The following is a 22,563-nucleotide window of genomic DNA, read 5'->3' on the forward strand; positions in this document are numbered from 1 at the left end:
AGGCTCTTCGCCCCGCCCTCCGGAGGCCCGCCTCCAGAGCCAGCCTGCGCGACTGTGGCGCCGACGTCGATGACGTCACGGCCCTCGAGGCCAATCCCAGGGCCGCGCGCGGGACACGGCCCTTACGCGCTTCCGCTGGCCAGGAGGAAGGGGCGTGCGTCGCGCCTGCGCAGTGGCTCTGACCGCCGGCTCGCCGCGCGTGGAGACTACTCACCGCGCGGTCAGCTCGGCAGCGGGGCCAGGCGGTGAGGCGGCACGTGGCGCTCGCGAGCCATGTCGTGGCTCTTCGGCATCAAAGGCTCCAAAGGCGAAGGCACGGGACCGCCGCTTTCCCTGCCGCCCGTGCAGCCTGGGGCCGAGGGCGGCGGGGATCGCGGCGCGGGAGACCGGCCGGGGCCCAAGGACAAATGGAGCAACTTCGACCCGACGGGCCTGGAGCGCGCAGCCAAGGCGGCGCGCGAGCTGGAGCACTCGCGTGAGTGCAGCGGCGTGGTCGAGGGAGGGACGGGCCCGGGCGGGGACTCCACGGAGAGCCAGTCCACCGAGCGCCCGGGCATGCCGGCACTTGGGGGCATTTAGCCTCTTAGTCTCTGAGCAACCGAGTGGCAAGTGGCTGTCGACAGTCCCACTTGTCAGGTGAGGAAACTGGCCTCCTGGAGTGAGTCTGCCTAAGCCACCTTGCCTGCGGGGAGGTTCGGGAACCTATCACCTTTGACACCTTCCCAGCTGCCACACGTCCTTCGGGTGAGGAGACCAGTGCAGAGGGGACTTTCAGACGTTACAGGTAGCAAGTTCCGGGGCTGGACCCTGGTCTTCAGTTACTGCCGAGTGCGGGGCTGTGTCCCCCTCTTTATGCCTCCACGTGGAATGGCCAAGGCCTGGCCAGATCCAGATCCGGGGTCCCTTTGTGGTGCTTGCTAGCAATTTTCTACTTAGGAAGGAAAGCATACTTGAGGGTCATCAGTTTTAGGAGAATATCGCAGACTTGCATTTATTGTTGGAAAACACTAGCTTTCAGGTAGGTGAGAGCTGTAAAGCAGCAGGTCAGACAATCGGGCCCAGCCCGGGGGCCTTCCTGACCAACCCAGGGTTCTCCAGGCGTCAGCGGCGACCGGATCTTCAGTAAGCCCACATCTTTCCTCCCAACCTCCGTGTCTCTTGTGGCTCTAACAACTTGTCTCACGATGTAGTCTAAGTGTTTAAGAGCCTGGAATATAGAAGGTGCTGAATAAACATTGACTGAAAGAATACAGTGGCTCTCAAACTTTTGTTTAAGCAGAGGTGCCCTTTTTTCAAAGGAGACCCTATGGAGAAGTCTTGTAAGCAGGTACAAGCGGAGTTTCCTGTTTAAGGGGGGAGAGGTCTGACACTTTGTGGCTCAATCCCTGCCCTACCTCCTGGGACTCTGGAACTTCCTGGGCCAAGGCCTCTGGGACATTCAGAACATCTAGATGTTGGGAACTGGGCCGAGGACAGCTTCCTAGGCCTAACTGGAATGCTCTCACCCCAGACTGGGTGTATTATGTTTTCTGGATAATTTTAATCATCGGGTTGGGTTGAGAAACAATGGCTGGGCTTCAGAGCACGTCAGATGATGAGACTTTTGACCTGATTTCTTGTTAAAGGCTTAGTTGGGGACACTTTTCTGTCTCAACTCCTGTGGGGTTTCACTCACTGTGTCTGCAGTTTCAAAGTTTTTCCGTTTTGAGAAGCCGAATCCCAACCCAGCGTGGTCACACAGGCCTGTGTGGGTGGCCTCGGGTGTTCCTGAGGGGAGCAGCTGCGGGCCACCCTTCCCTTCTGCCTGCTTCTGCGTCTGAATCGCTCCCAAGTCTCCTGCCCCAGAACACTCTCACCAGGGTCCCAGGGCCTGGGCCTCTGCTCTCCCATGGCCAAGTCCTCACTTCCCCACCAAGGAGCACCTGTGAGTTCTCAGGTGCCACCACCTGGAGTTATGGTTCCCCATCAGTCTCCACACCTAGTGACTGTCCCAGATGTGGACTCCACTTCATTTTTGTTCCTGTTGTCCTTCCTGGCCTCACCACTGGCTAGCAGGAGAGGTTTCACCCTGGTTGGCAGTCCCTCCCTGTCCCCAAGCCCCTCTCCCAAGGATGCCTCTTGCCTCTCTGTCTGAAAGCCCCCCACCAGCCCATCCCCTGCAGACACACCGGTTCTCAGGCAGCGCTGCATACCGTGCTCGGCCTCGCAGCTGTCCTTCGTCTTTACTGCTCACTCTGATGGAGCCATCCCAGCTGCTCCTTGCAGAGGGACCACCTGCTCTATCCCTCCACCCAACAGATGCTCCCTTGTTCCTCAGGTCCCTGGGCCCAACTGGGAGGCCATTGCAGCACAGTTGGTCTTGAGCTGCCCAGGTGCTCCAGCCCACCAGCCTGGGCACTGCCTGAAAGTGGGGACCTGAGCACCTGGCCTGTGCTGCCTGCTCTTGGTGCTGTGGCGCGTAGCCTCCAAGTGCAGAGTGATTTTTGGGGTGATGAGTTGTTACTGTTGGTATTGATATCGTAGCCTGTGGTCAGCAGGGCAGCTAGGCAGGCCCTGTTTTTGCAAAACTCCCAAATATAGACAGGAAGTCTGCCTTATGATCGAAATACACGTGGAAGGTACACATGGAAGGTGCTTAGAGCACGTGGTCTGTGAGGAGCCATCACGCTGTACGCACAGGCCTGTTTGGCTTAATTCTCATTGCATCTCATTCCTCTTGCCCACGTGTGCTTGGCGGCAGATCAGTAACGCGTCTGGGGCCAAGAGAAACATGGGCCATGAGAAGGGACACGGGGCATGGCCCTGCTTTTGGTTTCAGTGGAAAGGACTGCCACGTTGACCTCAACGGGCAGGAGACAGCCTTTCTGATGGAGCCCTCCGGAGTGAGACAGTCCTCTAGGGGATGAGCCCTCACAGGGAGAGCTTTCTGTAGGGGACAGAGCAGACACAGGTGACCAGAAGAGAGCAGTGGCCTCGGAGGGTGGGGTCACCGGGCAAGGTCTGACCAGGAGCGAGGGTGGGCACCCGCGCTATGAGGTCGGCGGAGCTGTGGTCCTTGGCAGCCCCTGGGCACGCGCGCGTGAACGCGGGCCGGCACGGTGTCCTAACGCGCGTGCTCCCCTGCAGGACACGCCAAGGAGGCGCTGAGCCTGGCGCAGATGCAGGAGCAGACGCTGCAGCTGGAGCAGCAGTCCAAGCTCAAAGTGAGTGCGGCGCTGCGAGCTGGCCCGGGGCCGCAGGGCATCTTCCGCGGACTTGCCTCTGCCTGGGGGCGGGGACGGAACGGTCAGGGTCAGGGTCAGGGTCAGGGCCGGCCGCTCCGGGATGTCCTGAGCGGGAGGCCTGGCCGGCCTGGATCTCAGCAGCTGGGATCCGCAGGAGTACGAGGCCGCCGTGGAGCAGCTGAAGAGCGAGCAGATCCGCGTGCAGGCTGAGGAGCGGCGGAAGACCCTGAGCGAGGAGACGCGGCAGCACCAGGCCGTAAGGGCCGCAGGCACTCGGGCACGGGGCGGGGGTGCGCCATGGTCCCGAGATGCAGTCTGGGTCTGTTCTCGGCCCCTTGAGGCCCAGGGGTGGCCTCGCACGCGCCTCAGGCCCACAGAACCCCTCAGTGCTGAGCGTGGCGGCAGCGCGTGTGTCCGCGTGTGCGCGCGCAGTAACTCGGCAGGCGGGGCGGGTGGCCCGTCAGAGACCCCAGCGCCCAGCCCGGTGGAGGGCCAGGCGGCGGTGTCCCCGCCCACCGGCTTCTGCCGCGCAGCGGAGCTCACGCGGCCCCCTCCCTCCCCTAGAGGGCCCAGTACCAGGACAAGCTGGCCCGGCAGCGCTACGAGGACCAGCTGAAGCAGCAGGTGAGCTTGGCACACCTGCCCGCCAGGGCCGCTGCCACGACCCCCAAGAGCCGCATGTCGTCAAGGCGGGGTGGGCCGTCTCCCCAGCAGTAAGTCCTGGGTGCCGGGGGAGCTTCACTCGGACACCTAGAGCATGCGCCTCCTGGCCCTGGCCCGCGGTGCTGTGCGGCAGAGGCAGGCCCCCACCGCCCTTCGGGTGCTCCCAGCTGGGACCTGACTGGGGACCTGGTTGTGACAGGTTTATGGGGAGGGTCAGATGTTTCTGCCTGTCACGGGTGTTATAGCTTTTAAATCGAACGGGTAAAATCAAGTGTTTTGGGGACAACCGTGACAGCTCCAGGCTCTGCTGGGGGTGGGGGGCTTCTGACCCGGCCCCTCTGAGTGCGTATGTCCCCAGCTGGGTCCAGGCCCGCCTGCCTCAGGCTGTGGGGTGTGCAGGCCCCCGGCCAACTGTCCCGAGAAGGCCAGAGCCTGGGGTGGTGGTCGCTTCCCAGGGCCGGAGCAGCCGACTCTCGGCCGATGTTGGCTGGTTCGTAACTGTGACGGCCTCCTTTCTCCTGCTGCTTCTTCTCAGCAACTTCTCAACGAGGAGAATTTACGGAAGCAGGAGGAGTCTGTGCAGAAGCAGGAGGCCATGAGGCGAGGTAGGGGTCTCGGGGGGCCTAGGAGGTCGTGGCTTGCGAGAGGCCAGTGGCTGGGCGAGCAGGTGGGTAGGCGCTACTCTGTGTGCCGCACTTCCTTAGACCCGAGCTGGGGCTCTTCGTTCTGGGGCGCACTGCCCTGTCCTGGGCACCCCCAGGTTTTGCGTGAGCTACTCCTGGGAGATGGGGTGCGTGGGTCTCAGGGTCTGAACTCCAGGCTCCTGTGTCGGGAACCAGCCACAGGGGTGGGCCCAGCAAGCAGAGGGCCGGCAGCCCGGGGTCTCACACTTAGTACTGTGTCCCTCTCTTCTGGGAAAGCCACCGTGGAGCGAGAGATGGAGCTGCGGCACAAGAACGAGATGCTGCGGGTGGAGGCTGAGGCGCGTGCCCGGGCCAAGGCCGAGCGCGAGAATGCAGACATCATCCGCGAGCAGATCCGCCTGAAGGCTGCTGAGCACCGCCAGACCATCCTGGAGTCCATCCGGTGAGGCCATGACCTGGCGGGCCCTCAGCGGAGCCCCGGGTGGCATGCTGCCCCCGGCCCCTTCTCCCGCACTGGGCGGCCCTCGATAGGTCCGCAGTGGGGGCAGCCGCCTCAGCTGGTCCTCCCGGTGCCACCTTCAGGTCTGGCCTGTCGGAGCCTGCGCCCTTTCTCCAGCCATGTGCACAGGCCCGGTTCCCTCCTGGTCACGTCACCGCTTCCCCTGCAGGACGGCTGGCACCTTGTTTGGTGAAGGATTCCGTGCCTTTGTGACAGACTGGGACAAAGTGACCGCCACGGTGAGCACCACTGCCACGACTCCCTGCACGGTTTGTCCCGGGCAGAGTACGTTTGCAGGCAAAGCGTTGGCTTCACGCTCTGTCGCCTATGAACACCGGCTGTGGCGGAGCCCCTGGGTCTGGGGGCCTGGACACTCAGTGCCGAAATGCCGCGTCGATCGGAGGGCGGCAGGGGGCCCTGCGAGGGGGCTACAGTTTCGCGTTCCGTCATCTTGGGAAATTGGACACATGGCCAGAGAAGAGAGGCCCAGCTGAGGGGCTGAGCGCGCGGGGAGCTGTCCTGTGTCTAGGCTCTGCCCACTCGGGTGTCAGTGTGCCCAGCGGCCCGGTGTCCTGGAGCCCGCACGCTCTCTCTCCCTGCCTTCGGTGTCATAGCACTTCCTCTGACCACACGCTTGTCACCCGCCCGCTGTCCGCTTCAGTAGTTGTTTCCCCGGGGTATTCTCGCGTGCATTAGGGCACCCCGACTCTTCCTGTGTGGTCTCCGTGCTGTGTACCCCAGACCTCACGAGCCGTCCCAGAGGCACCTCGGCAGCTTGCTCGCGTAAGGATGTGGACGACGTCTGCATGTTTGGCAGTTCAGTCTCTCCCGACTTCTTCATTACAGAGTTTCCGTCCTATAGGGGTGGCATCATGGGCTGGGGGGCCTGGCCCGCCTGCTGACAGCTCTCTCCTGGGAGTCAGGAAAGTGGTTCTTCCCATTTGATAAGCCATCGTCACTTGAGCGTTTATCTTCCAAGCTGGACAGACCCATGGAGGGGCGGTTGAGAAGGAAGGACGACATGGAAGGTCACTGGAACTGGAGTTTCTCATCTTGCTGTCCCATCGAAGAACCTGGCTCACGTGGCCTAAGACTCGTCCTCCCCCCTGCGGTGGCCAGGCTGTTTATTTTGTAGGGAATAGATTTTAGATCCATTTTCAGGTGTTGGTCTAGGTTCTGAGAACCTCTGATGGCTGTTCCTGGTCAAGTATCTGGTGACTGAGCTCCTACCTGGTGCTGGGTTTGTCCTCCATCAGCCTGGGGGTCGCTCTGCTCTTCACAGATGGTGCTGCTGTCACCTGACAGCTCTCCAGTCCTTCTGGAGCACATCCTCCAGTAGCTTTCTGAGAAAACGCGTTTGGGATGAGCTTTCTGGTATATTGCTTTCTGCAGTCACGTGTAACTGAGCGCCGACGGGCATGGGATTTGGTGTTGGAGACTCCTGTGTGACCTTTGCCAGCACTTGGCACAGGATGGATGAGGTGGTGCGGGCTCAGTGTTGGATGAATGGCGTGGCGGGAGTGGGCGTCACTCGCCTTCTTTCTGCCCTGCTCCAGGTAGCCGGGCTGACGCTGCTGGCTGTCGGGGTCTATTCTGCGAAGAACGCCACATCGGTCGCAGGGCGGTACATCGAGGCCCGGCTGGGGAGGCCGTCCCTGGTGAGGGAGACCTCGCGGATCTCGGTGCTGGAGGCTCTGTGGCACCCCCTGCAGGTAACCGCCGTGGGCCGTGGCTGAGGGACGGGGTCCTCACTCGAGTTCCTGCGCACCCATTCTTTCTGGCGTATCGGCCAGGCTGCTAGTGTGTCCCCCTTCCGTCTTTGTTTGACTCAAACACTGTCGTTTTTCTTCTGCATGGTAGATTCGTTTTTGGCTCTTTCTTCCTTGATGCTGCCTCTGGGGTCCCGTCCCCGTCTGCACCGTGGGGGGTGGGGGTGGCTTCATCCCAGCTGCTCAGTCACCAATGGGTCTGTTGACATGACTGTCCCCCTGGGTTGACTTTGGGGTGTTTATAAACTCCCGGGGGTTTGCCCTTGTGTGCCCTTTCCTGTAAGAGAAGCTGCTGGAAGTAGGTGTCAGCTGTGCCCACAGGAAGCTGGGCTTCCTGCCCCCAGTGTGTTCATCCACGGGCTGCACTGGACCTGCTGGCCGTGGGCTGGGGGTGACTGAGAAAAGAGATCGAAGAACCTGGAAGTAGGTGCCCAGCAGCACAGGTGGCCCCATCTGCCAGCCTTTTAAAGCAGGGCCGGTCACACGTGTCCTGGGGTGTGAGCTCAGTGGCAGGCCGCTGTGGCAGGCCGCTGTTGCATTGCTCTGGGGCTGCACTGTGGGCTGCGTGGATGACCTCCACCGTCCATCCCCGCAGGTCAGCAGGCGGCTGCTCAGCAAGCCTCAGGACGCCCTGGAGGGTGTTGTCCTCAGTGTAAGTGGGCCGTAGGGCTGGGCCGGGGTGCGGGTGGGGCGCCTTCGGGCCCAGCTTGGATAAAGCTCGCCCAGGTGGTCTGGAGGGCCGGACTGGGCAGCCACACATCCTCCAAACCGAGCCACCGTGTCCCCTGGCAGCCCAGCCTGGAGGCGCGTGTGCGGGACATCGCCATTGCGACAAGGAACACCAAGAAGAACCGCAGCCTGTACAGGAACATCCTCATGTACGGGCCGCCCGGGACGGGCAAGACGCTGTTTGCCAAGGTGAGAGGCCGGTCCCGCGGGGCCGCACCTGCCTGGGTCAGAGAAGCCCCCCTCAGCTCGTCTCGAGGGCCGGGTCCCTACGCTCAGCAGCCCCCGGCGTCTGTCCGCGGAGGTGCACGGCTTCCAAGGGAGAGAAAACTGGGGCCCCGCCCCCGCCCCGCCCCCAGCCCACCAACCATCTCCGCCTTCCCACCAGAAACTGGCGCTGCACTCGGGTATGGACTATGCCATCATGACCGGCGGGGACGTGGCCCCCATGGGGCGAGACGGCGTGACCGCTGTGCACAAGGTCTTCGACTGGGCCAACACCAGCCGGCGAGGGTGAGCCTCCGAGAGGTACCCAGTGCGCACGCGCTCCAGCGCCGGCTCCTGCTGGGAGGGGTCGGTGTCGCCGCCTGTCCTAGCACCCTCTGTCGTCTGGCAGCACCCGGGCAGGGTGGAGTCTGAGGGAGAAAGTCACCCAGTGCCACTGCCGGCGTCCTAAACGTTTAGGACGGGGGCTGCCAGCGGGCGTTTAAGTTCGTGCCGAGTAAGGGCGCTCCGTGTGTTCCAGCCCTGCCTCCTATCCGACGCCGGCACTTGGCACCCCTGACGAGGGCGAGGCCTGGGGTCCCAGAGGCTGCAGGGCTCGCATGTTGGGGTTCCGACGGGAGTCTGAGATGGTCGCCCCGAGCGGCCCTCCGCCCTCACCAGCCTCTCCCTTCGCAGCCTCCTCCTCTTCGTGGACGAAGCGGACGCCTTCCTCAGGAAGCGAGCCACCGTGAGTGTCCGGGAGCCTCTGGCCCGTGGGCCCGCCGCCTGGGCCGAGCGAGGCGCCGGGCGAGTCTGCGCTCCGGGAGGGCGGTGCCTGGTCCAGCCGCGGCCTCTCAGCCGTGCTGCTGTGCTGGGCTCTGAGAAGCAGAAGCTGCGTCTGGCATTTCTTAGAATCTTCTTGAAGTCGAGCTTGGATTCCTAGAGACTCCGGGCTCCTGGGCCAGGGGTGCCTCCCTCCACCTGGGTGGCCCCTGCTGCCTGACGCCCCGCATTCCCTCCGCAGGAGAAGATAAGCGAGGACCTCAGGGCCACCCTGAACGCGTTCCTGCACCGGACGGGCCAGCACAGCAGCAAGTGAGCGCCGCCTGTGGCAGGCGCCGTCCTGCATCCGCCTGTTGGGTCCTCCCACGGGGCGACCAAGGCACCGCCTGGGCTCACCCGTTGCCGAGGGTGGGGGCATCCCCCTGACCCCTGCGCCCGGGCAGTGTCCCTGCTCTGGGAGGTCCCCCTGTGATGGGTCCCCCTGTCCCCTGTCCCTGTGATGGGGACAGACAGTTTGGCATAATGGGGTGTGGGAACCCCTGAGAAGATGTGCCAGGGGTACCCCGGGGGTGGGCTGGCCCTTTCCCAATCTCTGATCTCATTCTTTTGCATTGGCGAGGCTACTCCAGTCCCCTGCCCACTGGTCAGTGGTATGGCCCTCTGTCAGACATGCCGCCCTCACTTGCTGTGGCTGTTGCCACTGGAGACCCCGGGGGAGGTGTGTCTGTTCCTGCTGAGTTGGTGCCTCTGCTCAGCCAAACTCCGGCTCCTGGTCGGGCAGGGGCGGAGGTCTGTCTCGGGCCCTGGAGTCTCCATCCCCAGGGGTCCTGTGCACAGAGAGCCATATCCGGCCACCCTTCAGGCCCAGCCTTCAGTCAGAGAAGGTGGAATGCTGGGGAGGACAGAAGGTGGAGGGCCAGTGGGCAGCGGAGGGCGGCGCTGGGTCTCCCTGTGGTTTTGCGAGTTACAAAGCTGCGAAGCAGAATCTGCTAGAAAACTGCCCCGGGAGGGTTCAAGAGGCCCCCGCCCCGGGAAGCCAGCGCTTGGCCCTGCAGCCCCTCAGCTCCCGCTGCCCCTGTCGCCGCAGGTTCATGCTGGTCCTGGCCAGCAACCAGCCCGAGCAGTTCGACTGGGCCATCAACGACCGCATAGACGAGATGGTCAGCTTCGACCTGCCACGGCTGGAGGAGCGGGAGCGCCTGGTGAGAATGTATTTCGACAAGTACATTCTGAAACCAGCCACAGAAGGAAAGCAGTAAGTGTCCCGAGCGGCCCGCGTGGCCCCCGCCCTGGCACCCCGGGGCCCTCCCAGCACCGCCCCCCCGGTGTCAGCCCCACCAGCACCGTCCGGGCGCCGTATCCTAGTCCTGACCCTGCGGCTTCACGTGGGGCCCAGGGTGGGGTCATGTGTGGCTTTATCGCTGGAGGCCCTGCTACCCCTGTGCCGTCCACCCGCTCGGCGCTCACACTCCCATCCAGCTCTCTGCCAGGTTTTGATTCGACAGCCCGTCACCATGTACTGCTAGTGTCTCTGCCCTTTTTGTCACCCGGAGTGTCTTGATCACTTGGGCCTCTTAAGGAAACAGACCCCAGGCCGCGATCACCCTGTGTGTTTGGGGGCCACGATGGCCAGTTAGGGTACCCTTGCTGGGCTTTCCTGAGACCACTTTCCACTGTTCACCCCGTCCCAGGATCTTGGGGGCCCATGCCGGCGAGGCCCCGCTTCTGCAAAGCCGCCAGGTGGAGTGGCGCCCTCCACACAGTCCAGGCGGCCCTGCCCCTCGGCTCTGGCGTGCTCCAGATAAGCCGCGGCTGGGCTATTTCCACCATCTCCAGGGGCCTGGGCCTCGGCGGCACTGACCCGAATCCTCCCTGTCGTCGGCGGCACTGGGAGCATCTTCGCTGTGGACGGGCTTTGCCTGTCCTGTCACCCTGTGCCGCCTGTCCCCTCGAGCTGTATTATCCGGGCCTCCTTCCCTTTCCCCTGGCCCCAGTCCCCCCAAACCTCCAGTGGCCCATCCTGGCCAGACCGCAGCCCAGACACAGTGCGCGGTGAGAGTTTGAGGCCTTGTCCCGTGAGTGAGCGGTTCCCTCAGGCCTTCGGCCCAGCTGCCTGGGGAAGGGCCCAGCGTGGGTGTCACTCTGAGCCGAGCGCTGGCTTCTTCCTCTGGCCCCTGCTTGCTTGTCTGGCAGCTCATCACCAACCAGCTTATGGCCGCGTCCTGTTTGGGCGCAGGGTGGGGTCTGGAGTGAGGGAGACATGGTTGGGGCCCCTCGTTCTTACACATTCCGATGGTCCCCACACAGCCCCCGCCTGGACCCCGCCTGGGCCCTGGGAGGAGCGGACGTGCTTGCAGGGTTGGATGGGCAGAATGGGCAGACGCGCCCGCTCTGGGGGTGGCGTTGCCTGCCGGGGGGTTCTCTGCATGGGCTCCTGCCCCTGGCAGACACCTCGGCCCTCCATGTGGAAGCCGTGGGGCCCTCAGGCCTGTGGCCTCGCCTGGGGTCCCGTGGGCACCTGGGCATCACTCGGGTACCCCCCTTACCAGGCGCTTGAAGCTGGCTCAGTTTGACTACGGGACGAAGTGCTCGGAGGTCGCGCAGCTGACGGAGGGCATGTCGGGCCGGGAGATATCCCAGCTGGCCGTGGCGTGGCAGGTGAGTGGGGGCCGCGCCCCGTGGGCCTGAGCCGGGCCAGTGCGAGACCCTCCGAGGGGCCCCTGCTGCCCCTGCCTGCCCTGCGTTTCTGACGCAGGGTTTTCTGTGCGCAGATGGGCTGTGTCACCCTGCCTGCTCGCCGCCACTCGCCTCAGGTCCCTCTGAGGGGCGGACGGGGCGGCTGTCGGTGGCCCGCCCTGTCACTGTAATCCAGGTCAGAGGAGGCTGAGATCAGGCAGGGCTGCCTACAGAAGGCCTTGTGTCACGTGGGCATCCAGGTCCCATGGTTCGTGCTCGGGGTCTGGGGAACCAGCTGGGGCCCAGGGCAGTCAGCCCAGGCGACTCTGCTGACAGGTGGGAGACCGGGGGACACAGCCTGGGTCGGTCGCGTCCCATGAGCTGTCTGTGGGGTACGCGAGGTGAGGGACACAGAGTGACTCTGACCTGAAGAAGCGTCTGGGGTCTCGCCAGGTGTAGGCCACCGGCGCTGAGGTCTGTCTGTGCGGAAGGTGTCCACGTTCTGGCCTTCAGGACGGGTTCGCTGTGGTCTCGGGGATGCTTCGACCGTGTGACTTGATTTCAGCCCCGTGTGTGGCTCAGAGCACGTCACCCCCCGACACCCAGGTTTTCCTCTCTGAAATGCCCAGCAGCAGTGGCAAGGGTGCCCAGGGCGGGGTGCCGCTGACCCCCCGGAGGCGTTCGCCCCTCGGTTGCCGGGGAGGGAAGGAAGCCCTGTAGGCGGAGGGGCTCCGAGCCTGCGTCGTACCTGTCCCGGGTCGTGTGACAGCCAGCGCCGTAAATTTAGAAGTGCTTTTACACGAGTGCGCCTTTTATTAACTGTGTGCACGTCTGTCAAACGTCGCAGCCCGGGCCCATGGGGCCGCACTGGGGTGAGGTGGGTCACGGCTGCCATGAAGGGCACCAGGTCGCAGACCTGTCCCCACACGTCCTCGGGATCCAGGCCAGAGAGGGTGGTTCTGTTCCCACAGCCAGCGGTCAGAGCACAGCACACTCTCTGGCTTGGCTGCCGTCACCGATGCCACAGCCCTGGCGCCCAGGCAGACGTTTAGTTCTCATGGCTCTGGAGGTGGGAAGCCCCAGGCCAGGGTGCCAGCATGGCGGGGGTCTGACAAGGACCCTCCTCTTGGCTTTCCCACGGCCACCTGCTCGCTGTGCCCTCACGGCAGAGACAGCGCTCTGGCGTCTCTACCAAGGCCGCCGGTCCTGCAGGACGGAGCTGCCCGCCATGACCCCACTCCGTGACTGCGTTGCACCGAGATGCTTCTTCAGAGGCCGCGGCGCCAATACAGCCGCCCCACGCCGGGGGGTGGGGGGGGTGCTGCACTGGGGACACACACATGTGGCCCCAGCGAAGGGCCTTGCCCTGCGGCTCCATGTTTGTGCTGAGGCCAGCCCTCGCCTCTTCTCGCATCTTGGCCAGGCCAGGTGACAGGCCGGCTGCGTGCCTGGCAGAGGGAGAGCTGGGACGGTTGGATGCCATACGAGCGTGACAGGCAGTGAGTGAGTGGACGCCCGGGCCCGAGGGGCACTCCGCCTGGGGGTCTGGTCCTCACACCAGGGTGACCGGTCTCTGACCGGCCAGCCCCAGGGAGAGGACAGCGGGGGGCACGCTTCAGGGCACTTTCGCATCAGCCGCGGTGCACGGGGCCGGGTTCCTGCGTCTGACCCAGCGCCTGTCGCCTTCCTGTTCCGACGGTGGCCGTCCTGACGCGTGCGCAGTACTGTCTCGCCGTGACCCGAATCGCATTTCCATGGTGATCCGTGACATCGAGCATCGTTTCGCGTGCTTCTCGCCCTCTGACTCCCTGGAGAAATGTCAATTCAAGTCCTCCGCGCATTTTTGACTTCGGTTTTTGTTGTTGAATTGTAGTTTTTTTGGTGTGTTCTAGATATTTAATCCTTCATCAGATATGTGATTCGCGAATATTTTCTCCCCTTCTGTGGGTTGCTTTTTTTTTTTTACTGTTAATAGCGCCCTTTAATGCACAAAAGTTTTTTATTTGGATAAAATCCAATTTTTCTGTATTTTTCTTTTGTCACCTGTGCTTTTAGTAGCCAAGAACTCATTGCTGAATCCAATGTCCAGAAGATTTTCTCCTGTTTCTTTTTTCTGAGATGTTTATAGTTTGAGAGTTTTTGATGTATGCTAATTTCTGGATGTAGTGTGAGGTAGGGGTTCAAGGTCATTCTTTTGCACGTGGACATACAGTCGTTCCAGCACTGTTTGTCGAAAACTGTTTGTCCTTGTTGGAAATCACTGGGCCCTGTGCGGGGTCATTTCTGGCCTCTCGTCTGTTCTGTAGGTTCATACTCTGTCTCCCTGCCAGGCCCACACTGTTGTGACTGCGGTAGCTTTGTAGTAAGTTTTTAAATCAGAAAATGTGAGCCCTCCAGCTTTGTTCTTATTCAAGATCGCTTTGGTGCTTTGGGGTTCCTTGAGGGTGTGAATTTTAGAATGGGTTTTTTATTTCTGCAAAAAAATCATTGGAATTTTGACAGGGATTGCATTGTATCGATAGATTGCTTCGCGTGGTGTTGACTTTGTAACAGTACTGTTTCCCATGGCATTAACACATAACTTTCTATGTTTTGGTGTGTTAATTTCTTTTCGGCAAGATTGTGTAGTTTTCAGTGCGTGAGTCTCACCTTGTTAGCTAATTCCTAAGTATTTTATTCCTTTTGATGCTATTGTACATGGAATTGTTTCCTTGATTTCCTTTCCAGATTGATCATTGGTTCTGTATAGAAATACAAAACGTTTTTTGTGTTAATTTTGTATCCTGCAACTTTGCTGAATTTATTACTTTTTAACACAGATTTTTGGGGGGAATCTTTAGGGTTTCCCATATGTGAGATCGTATCACCTGTAAAACAGGTGATTTTGTTCTCCCTTTGCAACCTGGATGCCTTGTGTTTCTTTTTCTTGCCTAATCGCTCTGGCTGGAATTTGCAGCGCCCTGTTGGACACGAGTGGCGAGAGTGGACTTGCTTTCCGTCCTTCGCCACTGATGCGTTTGCTGTGGGTTTTTCATACGTGGTCCTTGTCACACCGAAGAAATACCCTTCTATTCCTAGTTTATTGAGCATTTTCATCAAGAAATTTTGCCACATGCCTTTTCTGCATCAGTTGAGATGATCATGTGGTTTCTGGCATTCATCCTTTTAGAGTGTGGTGTATCTTGGGGATTGACTTATTGTCCTGTGCTGAACCCTGGCACGAACCCCACCTGGTCACAGTGTGTCACCCTTCAGCGTGCTGCCGCGTGTGCTTTGCTGGCCTTTGTCGGAGACTTCTGCATCTGCGTTCACAAGGGGCGCTGGCCTGCGGTCGCCTCGCTTTGGCGTTGGGTCATCCCGGCCTCCTGGAGCAAGCCAGGAAGGAAGTGCTTCCTCCCGCTTCAGCTTTTTGGAAGACCCCCGGGGACTGGTGTTCCTTAGGCCTTGGGTGGAATTCCCCAGTGAATACGTCAGGTCCACAGCATGCCCTTTTCTTTAAAAAAATGGAACTGTTTTAGTTTTGAATAATTTCAGGTTCACAGAGAAGTTTCAAGGATCGCACACAGGGCTCCCGTGCACCTGTCACCCCCACCGTGTTGTGAGCGTGTCATCACGAGGCACGTACGCCCCATCACTGTTCCACCTCGGACTTGACCTTCCCTGGGCCCACCCAGGGTGCTCATTACATTTAGTCAGCTCGTCGCCTCCTCAGGCTCCTCTAGGCTGTGACAGTTCCTCAGCTGTCCCTTGGTTTTGATGATCCTGGCAGGGTTGAGGGTGCTGGTCGGGTGTTAACGTGGAATGCCCCACATTGGTCTGTCCAGTACTTCCTTGTGATTGGACTGGGGCTGTGGGTTTGGGGGAGAGGACTGTACAGGTGAGGTCCCCTTCTGCTCATATCACACGGGGGGCACCCGACATCATAGGGGTCTTGGCCATCTCTAACCCCAGCCCTCCCTCAGTTGGGGTCCAGTCCCCCTTGGAGGACATGTCGGCCCCGATGGTCAGAGCAACAGGTTGAAGAACAGGAAGCAGGTGGGGTACTGGGTCATCTGGGCAGGGTGGCAGCCCATTGTCACCCAAAGGTGACCTGCCTGGTATCCGAGGTGCTATGGACCACAGTGGGGCCTGATTAGCAAAACTTTGGTGCCTCCATCCAGGTGCCTGCCCGTTTGGGGCCAGGATCCCTGGGCATTGGGTATGCAGAGGTGACAGGCAGCGGCCTGGCCCTTGGCAGCCCCCGGTTCTGGAAGGAGTTCGCAGATGGTGGAGACCCTGTGAGAGGCAGGACCTGGTGGACGATGGCTGCTTGGCATTCATGGGCAGTGCGGCCTGGTGGGGCCTCTCTCTCACCTGCCAGAATTGCTGGGGGCTCCTTGGGAGCTCTCTGCGGTGGGGGCTGCCCTCCCCCTGGAATGAGAGTGAACCTTCCCCCAGTGGCCCATAGCAGTTCTGTCATGTGTGCCCTGACTCTAAGGGCTGCTCTACTGGCTGCAAAGCAGGGGCCCTCGGGGTCTGTGGTGGGGGCTGGGCCGCTTCCTGAGCACTGGCCTCGATCTAATTTTAGAAAGTCTTTGAGACTCAGTGGAGCGAGAAGGCAGGGCTGGTGTCAGCCAGGGCGGGGCAGGGGTGGGCAGTGCGGAGACTCTGGGGTGCAGATCACCTGTACACGTGAGTGTGTGGGCACGCTTGTGTGCACGGGGAGGCCAGACATGCGCCATCAGCACGTAGGTGTGTGCATTCTGCCAGGAGGCCGGGCCCTTTCTGAGGCCTAGCGCTGAGGGAGGATGCTGACCCGCCATCCTGGGCTTTGCCCCACCTCCCCGCCCACTGGAGGCGTTCGGATCCTGGAGGGCTTCTCCAAGAAGCGGCTCATGGGGGGTGGGAGGCGCAGCAGTGAGGGCGGGGCTGGCTGGCTACTGTCACCCCCGCGTGCAGAGCAGGGAGCTCCTGGTGGGCTCCAAAAGCCTGGGGCCGGGACGCCCTTCTCTGGCAGGCAGCCCCTCTGGGTGCCCTGCCTCAGCACTCTCTCCCTGCTAGGCCATGGCCTATGCCTCCGAGGACGGTGTCCTCACCGAGGCCATGATGGACGCCCGAGTCCAGGACGCCATCCGGCAGCACCAGCAGAAGATGCAGTGGCTGAAGGCCGAGGGAACCGGGCCCGGCAGTGGCCAGCCCCTACTCCTGAGTGCACGGACCAAGTGAGCTGGGCCTCGACAGCTGGGGACCCTGGGGCACACCCGCTTGGTGGCTTTGCCAGAGGAAACACCAAGGCACCCGCGTCTCCTGGCGGCCAGCAGGGTGCTCTGCAGCCGCCCACCTCCCGGCAGTTTTTAATATTCCTCCGCTCAGGGCCAGGGCAGCATTAAAGGCCTCTACTTAGGACCAGCTGCGGCTATGGCGTCTTTGTGGGGGGAATCTGCCCCTCCAGGCTGTGGTTTTGGCTGGGGAGGGTCAGGCTGGGGCTACCCCCAGGACACTCCTAGGGGACGTGTCTCCAAGCCAGGCCCAGAGCGGGGAGAAGGCACAGCCCCCCGGTCCAGGGGTAGCCGAGAGCTGGCTGCTGCAGTGGGGGGGTCTAGCCAGGGGAAGGCCTGGCACAGTCGGGGATCCGTGAGGGGTGAGCAGAGCAGGCCCGTGCTGCCCGTCAGAGCTGCCCGCCTCTGCACTGGGGAAGAGGAGGTACCCTGTACACATCTGTGCCTGCCCTGGTGGGGGCCACACCGGGACTGGACACCTGACCTGACCAGGGTCGTCGGTGCTGGGGGCTGCCCAGGGGAGCCCCACTCTCCCTGGGTTGAGCTGGGGTCTCTGTCCAGAATCCAATAAAAACTGACACCACACCTCAGTGTCCGTCTCATGGTGACGCAAGGGGCGGGGCTTGAAGGGGTCACAGGCTCAGACGTGGAAGAAGAGGCAGAGGCTGGAGCTTTCTGGAGAATTTACTGACCAGCAGGGGTGGGGGTCACAGTGAGGCGCCGACCAGGGACGCCCTGGGCAGGGTGGCCACACTCGCCACACAGGGCTCAGGGGCCTTATTGCTGGGCGGGGGCCTCCCCCAGACCCCTGTCCCCCGCACCCCCCACTGCGGCCCGCGGACGCACACGCCCCATGCACATGCTCCCGTGTGCAGACGGCGCGGCCGGGGTCGGCCCCTTTCCCCGCCCAGGCCCTCTCCTGGCCTCTCTCCTCTCCCCCAGAACGGAGAGATGGACGCGGGCCTACGGGAAACCGCCGGGTTTAAGTAACAGGCGTGGTCCCAGGCCAGGCGTGGGCAGGACTGCATGACACCGGGCCCCCGGTGCCCTGCCCGGTCCTGGAGACCGGGATCCTGCCCCCAGACCGGCCCCACCCCGACCCCTTTATAAAAAGAAGAGACAGCACCTTCCACTGGACACGCCCGGCGGCCGGGGCGCCCTGGCCCGGGGCGGCCGTCCAGTCCCGTGTACGTGGGCGCGGTGGCCAGCGGCCCCGCGAGTCCTGCGCGCGGCTCAAAGGTGCCGCGGGCTCGGGTGGCCGTTGTGGTAGAGTTTCTGCTTCACGTGCACCATGTTCCCGGCCGCCTCCTCGAAGGGCCTGTGCGGCCGCCGGCCGAGCTCCCGCAGGCTGCACAGCTTGGGCAGCCAGGTCCACGAGCCGTCTGCGGGGGCGGAGCCAGGGGCGTGGTCAGGGCGGGGCGGGGCGGGCCTGCCCGGGGCGGGGCCGCGAGTCCCGGCCGCACTCACCGTAGCGCCGGCCGGCCCTCCAGGCGCGCACGGCGCAGTGCAGGACGCCGTCCATCCACACCAGGAACCAGCTGATGCAGAAGCCGAGCAGCAGCCCCAGCATGAGGTCGATCTCCTGCTTGGTGACGTTGTCTGTCACGAAGTAGTTCTCGGAGGCGTCCACCACCGACTGGTCCCCGTCGTACGGGATCACGTAGTGGATGTGGTGCCTGGGGGAGCAGGGTGGGCTGGCACCTCTCCCGCGGGGCGCGCGGGGATCCCTGCTGGGGTCTTCGAGGCAGCCCTGTGGGAGCTGGGGTCCGGAAGGGGCCAGCGGACTCTTCCAGGGCCCCAGTCCCCAGGTGGAGGCTGCCCAGAGGGCGGGCGCGTGCGAGGTCAGTGGTCAGAGTGAAGTCTGGGGACCGGCCAGGGGCGGGTCCGCCCACGCATCGCCCCTCCCTCCTCTGCCCCGCCTGGGGCTCAGCGGCGAACCTGTCGGGGTCACGGGAACAGTGCAGGTGGACGGGTCGTTCGGAAGTGAGGGCCCGGGGCTGGGTGTCCCATCTGGTGGCAGGCTCACAGCCCTCCTGCCGGAGGCGGGGCTGACATGGCTTCCGGGACTGCCCCTCTGGCTTCTCCCTCCCGCCAGACACTCACCATACCCTTTCCTCAGCTTCCCCTCCGGGAAAGCCAAGTGTTGTCAGCCCTGCCCTGGGCCTCTGGTCTTCCTTCTGCTCCTCCATCCCCAATGCCGTCCAGCGCCCCATCCACTCACCCCTCATGGGGGTGCCCCCCGGCCCATGCCTTGTATGGATCTGCATGTCTGCTGGCTGCTCTGCTGCTGCTCCCAGATGGACGATGTTGCAGCTGTCCAGGATGCCCTGGACCACAGTCCCTCCCCTGCATCCCAGCACCCAAGGCCCGTGGCTTGCCTCTCAGTCTCTCCTCCCTGTACTGGCCAGATTCAGGCCACTGAACCCTCCAGGCCTTCGCTTGCCTTTGAGGGACAGACACACTGAACCCTCTTCGCAGGGCTCCCTCAAGCCTTAGGCCTGCCCTCTGGACCTGGTGACCCCAGGTGGGGCAGCCCTGCCCAGAAGACGGCACTCAGGAAAATAGACTCTGGGCTCTCCCCTCCCCCTACCAACAAGAGAGCCTGGGAGCCCAAGGCACAGTGGTCCCTGTGCCCTGAGCCCCAGTCGTCCTCGCAGGCAGCAGTCCTTCCTCTTGAACTGCAGTGCAGGGGCCACCCCGGTGTCCCCTTGCCCAGGGCCATCTCTCCTGGTTTCCCCTCCCCTCCCTGAGCCCCTTTGCTGGCTTCTCCCTCTCCATCTCCACCCCCTCAAGTCCCTGCCGGCCCCCACATCACCCCCGCTCAGCTCTGCTCGAGCTCCAGCTGCCTGCCTGCCATCTCCACGTGGGATCTACAGACACCTCAAACTCACACCTAAAAATAGCTCCTCCCTCCCCAAACCTGCTTCTCCCCATCTTCTCTTCAGTAGATGTCACACCTCCGCCTGGTCTTCAGGGGAGATAGGTCCTTATCCTCACCCCACCTCCTGCCCCCTTGCCACTGGCCATGCTCCACTCCCCCGAGAGACCTTCCCCAAATGGAGACCCTATCAGTCCTCCCTGACCTCGGACACCTGCTGCACCTCCTCCCTCATGGATGTCCCTGCACTGGCAGGGGCCACACGACTTCCTCCTGGTGGGGTCAGGGGAGTCCAGGAGCCCCAGGCCAGCAAGGAGCCCTCTCCTCAGCTCTCCTGATCCTCTTGGGGATCCCTGGAGGCCATCTTGCTCAGCGCGCCCAGAAGGTGATCAGTCCAGTGGCTGGGGCCTGGGCTACCCATTGCTTAGCTGATCAACTTGTCAATAGCCATTGTGAATCATCAATAAGTGATGGGAAACTATCGCTCTCCACCTAGAGTGTGCAGTAGCTGCCGGCCCCCAGGGGAGGACACCCTTCGTGACCCATTAGCGATCCCCATCACTGAGGGCTGGCCAGGCCTCACGGGGGCTGATGACACTGAGCACCACTATCCTCTCCTGCCCTCCCCAGCCTTCTGGGCCAAGGACTCCGCCGGGCCTTCCTCAAGGCAGCTGCTTCCTACCCCTGGATGCACAGCTGGTCAGGGCAGGACACTGAGGACTGAGTCGCCAAGGAAACTGGAAATGCCCCTGGTGCCCTGAAGTAGGAGGAGGCCAGGGCCCCAGGCACCTGGGTGGCTCAGGATCTCCAGAGGTTGGGGGGGGTCACAACCTGCGCCCCCATTGCTGGCCTGGCGTCTGCAGCTCCTCCCCTGCCCTTTACCCCCTCCTTCCAACGCAGGCCCTGGGGGTGGGGGCTCAGGTCCCCCATGTGCATACATAGTTCCATGACATGTACATGTGTCCTGCCTGGGCCACGCATGCTGCATGTGTCTACTTGAGGCTTGATGCATGTTGTGTATACGCACCAGCCGCATGCACAGGACATGGCGTGTATACTGTGGACAGGACTCTGAGCTGCACGAGTACGCATGTGCACGCTTGCCCAGGCACGAGAGTGGTGCGTATCACATAGAAGCACATGCACGTGGCTTTGCACACAGCCGTCCTCTCTGTTGGCACCGCCGCACATGCATAGGTCATGTGCACAGACACCACCTCCTAGCACGCACACATTGGAACATTAGTTTACATACATGTCCTCCATAAAGTTCTGCGTATAGGCATGTAGAAAGCATGCACACGTCTGCATGCTCACTGCTCGCAGTGTGGCCATGGGGGCACTCCATGTGTAAAAAACTACTCTGCAGACAAGTCGGCTATACCTGCATGGAGCACACCGGTCGCTGTGTGTCGTCTACACGCACTGTGCACACATATAGATGTTGCCGATACACGACACGCTGTACACTGAGTTCACATATCCTCCGTGTAGTGATGTGTACAAAGCACACACAAGCAGACGCACACTCAGAAACACTCCCTATGGCAGGCATGGCCCTCCATGTCCCCTGCACCCACAGACACGCTAACCTGTGTGCACAGGCCCCGCCCAGCTTCTACGCCACACGCACCTGTTTACATGAGTCCATGTGCTCTGGACTCCACACGTGATGCACACAGACACACCGGTGCAAACACACCCTGTCTGTCCTCAGTAGGTGGTCACAGGCATCGCCAGCTGGTCGCGGCACAGCAGTGCCCGTGATGGCAACGTGTTAGTAATGCTGCCAGAGCTCGGAGCGGCCCCATGCTGTGCACGCTGCTGGGCCCGGGAGGGTCTCCGGGCCGCCCCAGTCTACACCCATTCACAGTCGGGGCTACCCCAGGAGGCTGTGAGCTGACCGCAGGCAGGAACAGAGTCCCTGGGAAATACAGCCACTCAGGAAACTCTCTTCATGATTCTGGGCTGGCACAGTCCGGGGCTGTAGGCACGGCGTCCCCACCTGCCCGGAGGTCTGGTCTGCACCCATGGGCACAGAGCATACCAAGAGAGGCACGATGTGCCATCTCACCCCCGTGCCATGCCCTGGAGCAGGGGTACGGGGCAGGGGTGAAGAACACAAGTTCTGGGGGTCGTGCCGTGTCCCTTACTAGCGGTGTGACCTTGGGCAAGTCCCTATCTGCTCAAGCCTCTGTGTGATTTCTCACTGAGCCCAGCGCCCTGCGGGGCTGAGGGTGTGCGTGCGAACATGCACATGCGCTGCGTGTGCGCACACGTATATGCACAGACAGTACACACACTCGCGTCTCATGAGATGTTTATTTCGTATGTGGACGTACAAACATGCATGGCCAGGAAGACTTCATCATTCCATGTGCACAGAATGGGGGTCGCACAGTGGGTGCAGGGGGCCTGGGCTCTCCCCCTGTCCCTGCGTGACCTTGAGCAAGCTCCACCCCCCCTGGCCTCAGTCCCTCCTCTGTACAGGGACAGGGGCTGGGCACTGCCCACCCTGACTCGTCTGCACTTCCCTGCACTTGGCCCCCAGGAAAGTTCATGGACACAGCGCAGGACAGGGGCCGGTGCTGTGGGCACGGCCCTGCCCTCCCAGAACGCGGGGCTGGGTTGCTGCTCGCTCAGCCTCCAGGGCCTGGACCCAGCGGCCCAGCTGGTCTGCCCATCACCCTTTCTCTAAAGGCATTTGGGAGGGGGTCCTAACTGACTCAGGTGTGCTCCCCACCCCGGAAGCGGGAGGCCAACCCTGGGGTGCCCACAGGAGAAGGACAGTCCTTCCCCCACCGAGCCTCCGAGGGCCTCAGCAGCCCCTCCGGCCTAGCGCGGCCCTTCACTGGCCTGCCCGGGGCTCCGCGCACCCCAGTGGGCCCTGGCACCCACACATGTGTGATCACGCGTATGCCCTGCCAGGCTCAGACTCACCGGCCACAGTTGCAGTGGCAGACGCGGTCCTCGCCCCGCAGGTGCGGGAGGATGTAGTTGTGGAACCGGTCCAGCAGCGCGTTCATGTCCATCAAGCACGCGATGGCCTGGGAGAGCCCATGGCCGGTCAGAGCCAGGAGCTAGCCCGCGGGGCGCCCAGGTGGGGGCCGGCGCGCTGCGGGTGGGGGAGCGCAGCCGGGAGAAGGGAGTGCGGGCCAGGGGTAGGGGTGCTCTGGACAACCCGGGATGGGGGACCGCAAGCCGGGGATGGGGGTGCGCAGGCCAGGGGGTGGGGGAGC

At 62.5% G+C, this 22,563-nt stretch overlaps 2 protein-coding genes across 3 annotated transcripts; one reads left to right on the top strand and one right to left on the bottom strand.

The window, feature by feature from the left end:
• The first annotated feature begins 159 nt into the window (after positions 1-159).
• On the top strand, positions 160-17,031 carry LOC105303577 (ATPase family AAA domain-containing protein 3). 2 transcript variants are annotated; one of them, XM_011377302.2, is made up of 16 exons: positions 161-475; positions 3,127-3,203; positions 3,379-3,480; positions 3,789-3,848; positions 4,423-4,492; positions 4,808-4,973; positions 5,200-5,269; positions 6,587-6,742; positions 7,395-7,451; positions 7,592-7,717; positions 7,914-8,038; positions 8,426-8,477; positions 8,754-8,824; positions 9,600-9,767; positions 11,062-11,170; positions 16,229-17,031. In XM_011377302.2, exons 1-16 carry the CDS (start codon positions 274-276, stop codon positions 16,391-16,393), a joined length of 1,776 nt encoding a protein of 591 aa, XP_011375604.1. In that variant the 5' UTR covers positions 161-273; the 3' UTR covers positions 16,394-17,031. The 2 variants fall into 2 exon arrangements, with proteins under 2 accessions (XP_023377388.1, XP_011375604.1); XM_023521620.1 differs by lacking the exons at positions 11,062-11,170; positions 16,229-17,031 and adding an exon at positions 10,204-11,044 and having other exon boundaries at positions 160-475.
• A 111-nt stretch (positions 17,032-17,142) lies between these two features.
• On the bottom strand, positions 17,143-22,553 carry TMEM240 (transmembrane protein 240). Its single transcript, XM_011377303.2, has 3 exons — positions 22,265-22,553; positions 17,914-18,122; positions 17,143-17,828 (listed from the first exon to the last, which is right to left on the bottom strand). Exons 1-3 carry the CDS (start codon positions 22,354-22,356, stop codon positions 17,680-17,682), a joined length of 450 nt encoding a protein of 149 aa, XP_011375605.1. The 5' UTR covers positions 22,357-22,553; the 3' UTR covers positions 17,143-17,679.
• Positions 22,554-22,563: the final 10 nt, after the last annotated feature.

Source organism: Pteropus vampyrus, unplaced genomic scaffold (assembly GCF_000151845.1).
Source record: "Pteropus vampyrus isolate Shadow unplaced genomic scaffold, Pvam_2.0 Scaffold309, whole genome shotgun sequence".
NCBI lineage: Eukaryota > Metazoa > Chordata > Mammalia > Chiroptera > Pteropodidae > Pteropus > Pteropus vampyrus.

Coding starts and splice junctions, on each gene's coding strand:
- TMEM240 (XM_011377303.2), bottom strand. CDS start 22,356: ATGGACATGAACGCGCTGCTGGACCGGTTCCACAACTACATCCTCCCG. Junction 18,123..22,264: donor TGCCACTGCAACTGTGGCCG/GTGAGTCTGAGC, acceptor CTGCTCCCCCAG/GCACCACATCCACTACGTGA. Junction 17,829..17,913: donor GAGGGCCGGCCGGCGCTACG/GTGAGTGCGGCC, acceptor CCGCCCCCGCAG/ACGGCTCGTGGACCTGGCTG.
- LOC105303577 (XM_011377302.2), top strand. CDS start 274: ATGTCGTGGCTCTTCGGCATCAAAGGCTCCAAAGGCGAAGGCACGGGA. Junction 5,270..6,586: donor GGGACAAAGTGACCGCCACG/GTGAGCACCACT, acceptor GCCCTGCTCCAG/GTAGCCGGGCTGACGCTGCT. Junction 8,039..8,425: donor GCCAACACCAGCCGGCGAGG/GTGAGCCTCCGA, acceptor CTCCCTTCGCAG/CCTCCTCCTCTTCGTGGACG.